Source organism: Babylonia areolata, chromosome 23, assembly GCF_041734735.1.
Source record: "Babylonia areolata isolate BAREFJ2019XMU chromosome 23, ASM4173473v1, whole genome shotgun sequence".
NCBI lineage: Eukaryota > Metazoa > Mollusca > Gastropoda > Neogastropoda > Buccinidae > Babylonia > Babylonia areolata.
This window is the reverse complement of record NC_134898.1, coordinates 15359226-15363071: the sequence shown is the minus strand read 5'-3', so window position 1 is coordinate 15363071 and position 3846 is coordinate 15359226. Positions and strand designations below refer to the sequence as shown.

The window sequence follows — 3846 nt, the reverse complement described above, 5'->3', positions numbered from 1 at the left end:
GAGGTCGACGGGAATCCAAAGAGTTCGAAGACCTGCACCTCAACACGCTCACAGGGAAACTGGCTCTTCCCAGACTACACGCTTTAGCGGCGGCCAGCTCTACAGTTACCTCCCCTGGCAGTCTCTCCCCGTCCACCCCGCGTCGCCGTGTTGACTCCACTTCCAGCGCCGAATCTAACGGCGACTCCCATTGGCTGGGAGACCCAGAGGCCATTGGCTCCGTCCGACGGCCCAGGAAATCGGTGGAGGAACAGGAGTGGGACAAGCTGGCTAGGAAGGAAGCCCGATTTCTGAACGGCCATTGATTGATGGAGTTGGTGACTGACTTGAGTTCGAATGATCTGGTGCGATAAGAAACAAGGAAAAACAAGAGAGGCAAGGCCTTCAAGACTCACTTGTGATAAATTAAGTCCCCTAGCATTAATTACAGAGTAATATTTCCCTTCTTTACTATCTGCACCAAAACGTTTGCAAAATAAATAAATGCTTAGCAAAAGAAGTTCCTGTTTGAACAAAAAATGATAATAATGACTCCTCTTGTTGTTGTGTCAGAATAAGAGGTCAAAGTGCCAAGTTTAGAGAATACAATAAATATAAATATAACAGTAAATGCAGTTTGCATAATTAGGCTTCTTTTTTATTTTCTTTGTGCCCATCCCAGAGGTGCGATATTGTTTTAAACAAGATGACTGGAAAGAACTGCATTTTTGCTATTTTTATGCCAAATTTGGTGTCAACTGACAAAGTATTTGCAGAGAAAATGTCAATGTTAAAGTTTACCACGGACACACAGCCACACAGACTCACGGACACACACACACGGACACACACACACACACACACACACACAACCGAACACCGGGTTAAAACATAGACTCACTTTGTTTACACAAGTGAGTCAAAAAAGAAAGAAAGAAAGAAAGAAAGAAAAAAAAAGAAGTAACCCTTTAACCCCTGTTGGTGGGGGTGGAGTGGGGTGGGGTGTGGTGGGGTGGGGTGCGGGGTATGGAGGATAGACAGTCAGCAACGTATGCATTGCAAGTTCTACTACTCAGGATCTTAGTTGTGTACTAAGTTTTGTGTTTTCTGGCGCGTTGACCAATCATTTTTTTTCCTTGTCTTCTTCTTCTCTCGCTCTTTTCTTTTCTTGTGGAGGAAGGTGGCAGAATGGTTAAGACGCTCAGCTGCCAATACAGAGAGTCCGTGAGGGTGTGGGTTCGAATCCCTCTCTCGCCCTTTCTCCCAAGTTTGACTGGAAAATCAAACTGAGCGTCTAGTCTTTCGGATGAGACGATAAACCGAGGTCCCGTGTGCAGCACGCACTTGGCGCACTGAAAAAGAACCCATGGCAACGAGAGTGTTGTCCTCTGGCGAAATTACGTAAAATGAAATCCACTTTCATAGGTACACAAATATGTAAGCATGCACTCAAGGCCTGACTAAGCGCGTTGGGTTATGCTGCTGGTCAGGCATCTGCTCAACAGATGTGGTGTAGCGTGTATGGATTTGTCCGAACGCAGTGACGCCTCCTTGAGAAAGTGAAACTGAAACTGAAACTTTTCTTTTCTCTTCATTCTTACTATCTTTTTGTTCTTTCCTTCTTCAAATTTTCCTTCCCTTTTTCCTGGTCTTTTTTCCCCTCATGTTTCCTTAAAAAAAAAAAAAAAAAAAAAAATTAAGAAAGTGATAGAAAGATTCCAAAGCAACAGATCGTCAGCTGAGAAGGTATTTTGACGTCCGAAATGTAATTTTAACAATTTCAAAATTATTGGTTGGTCACTGTATATGCATTTTAATGGTCTATGATGGTCGGTTGTAGCAATGTGCGATCTGTGAATATTGTTTTCTAAATGAAATAAATGTCTTTTACATAACGTTTTTTCATGAAAAACGTGGAGTATGTGACTCGGAAGGATCTCCAGTAGAAAATAGACCCCTTGTACTGCATATTTTTGGTAACCATCCCGGTGTAACGTCCCAAATCGTCTGCCCCCCCCCGCCCCCCCACCTCCGTCACACTCCCAAATCCCTTCTCCGCACGTCCCCCGGGAGATATTTTCCTATCAGTCGCATGTTGCAAATATATGCAAACTGTGTTACTTTGAAATTCGCAGAATTGCACCCCATTCGTCATCTCCTGACTGAAGATGCAACCAAAACTCTCCTCTGTGTCTTTGTGCTGTCCCGCCTGGGTTATTGTGTAATTCCCTACTTGTTGGTTCACCCAGCTACCTCATTGCTAGACTTAAAAAGTCCAGAACTCTGCTGCTCGTCTTGTCTTTCGTTCCTGTAAATTTGATCACGTCTCTCCTCTCCTTCATGATTTACACTGGCTCCCAGTACAAGAAAGAATCATTTACAAAGTCGTCTGTCTTTGTTTCAAGTCCAATGAGGCTTCAGGCCCACAGTATCTTTCTGATCTCATTCGTTCTTACATACCCTCACGCCAACTCCGTTCTTCTTCTGACACCCGTATGCTTAGGATCCCCCTTGCTCGAACCAAAACGTACGGTGAACGCAGGTTTTCATACTAAGCCACCTTTCTTTGGAATCAACTTCCTCAGCCTCTCCTTCACTCATCTTCGCTGCTATCTTTCAAATCCAGTCTGAAGACCCACCTTTTCCCCTCATGATTAATTCTCAACAGCTCATCCCTTTCCAGTATGAACTAAAATGATTATTAGTGAGTGAGTAAATTTTGATAGCTTCAGAAATTATTGGTTGTGTTTTTGATTGTGTACTATTTACGATTGTGTGTAATGACTTGTGTGTTTGTGCGTGCGCGTGTGCTTGTGTGTATATTGTGTATGTGTGCGTGTGTGTGGGAGGGGTGGGTGGGGGCAAGGGGGGGTGGGGGCAGGGGGTTGAATAATTTTTGATAGATAATGTTTGATATCGTGTGGTCAGTTTCTTCCTTTTTGATGTTTACATATATGTTCTACTTGTAAACGCCTAGGGTTTATTTTCAAGATTAGGCGTAAATAATAATAATAATAATAATAAGAAGAAGAAGAAGAAGAAGAGGAAGAAGAAGAAGAAGAAGAAGAAGAAGAAGAAGAAGAAGAAGAAATATAATGAATATTTTTATTTTTTTATTTTTTTTTTATTATCATTATTATTTAGCTTCCTGAGACGTCCTCTTAGAGACTTTTTGGGACGACCCCCTCTTCCATTCTCTGTCCCCAGTTTGTTACGGCTCTTATTTCAATTCTCGAAAGAACCCTTCCCCAAATTGCAGTTTTTATCTTCTTTTTTCTTCTTTTTTTAATGGGACTTGTATATCAAACACCATTAATTTGTTTATCTCCTGCCTTCAACATGATTTTTCAATGAGTTGTCCTATAGTGAGCAAAAAGGTGCATATGTAGAGGGTGGATTCTGCATTGGTTGAGAGTAGAACCTAGGCCTTTGTTAGACTACAAATATGTTCGTGTGCTTTATGTATCTCTCTCTGTATGTATGTGTGTGTGTGTGTGTGTGTGTGTGTGTGTGTGTTTTGCTGTGGGGATTAAAAAAATTTTTTTTAGGTCATCTAATACTTTGTTTACATTCATTGAAGTTTGAATGCAGTGCGACGGGCGCAATAGCCGAGTGGTTAAAGCGTTGGACTGTCAATCTGAGGGTCCCGGGTTCGAATCACGGTGACGGCGCCTGGTGGGTAAAGGGTGGATATTTTTACGATCTCCCAGGTCAACATATGTGCAGACCTGCTAGTGCCTGAACCCCCTTCGTGTGTATATGCAAGCAGAAGATCAAATACGCACGTTAAAGATCCTGTAATCCATGTCAGCGTTCGGTGGGTTATGGAAACAAGAACATACCCAGCATGCACACCTCCGAAAACGG

At 42.6% G+C, this 3846-nt stretch overlaps 1 protein-coding gene across 1 annotated transcript in view; it reads left to right on the top strand.

Moving 5' to 3' along the window:
* Nucleotides 1-305, top strand: part of LOC143298293 (uncharacterized) — a 9159-nt gene extending 8854 nt beyond the window's left edge. Inside the window, exon 3 of the mRNA XM_076611112.1 lies at nucleotides 1-305. This exon is cut by the window's left edge and continues 21 nt beyond it. Coding sequence (XP_076467227.1) covers nucleotides 1-305 — 305 coding nt within the window.
* Nucleotides 306-3846: the final 3541 nt, after the last annotated feature.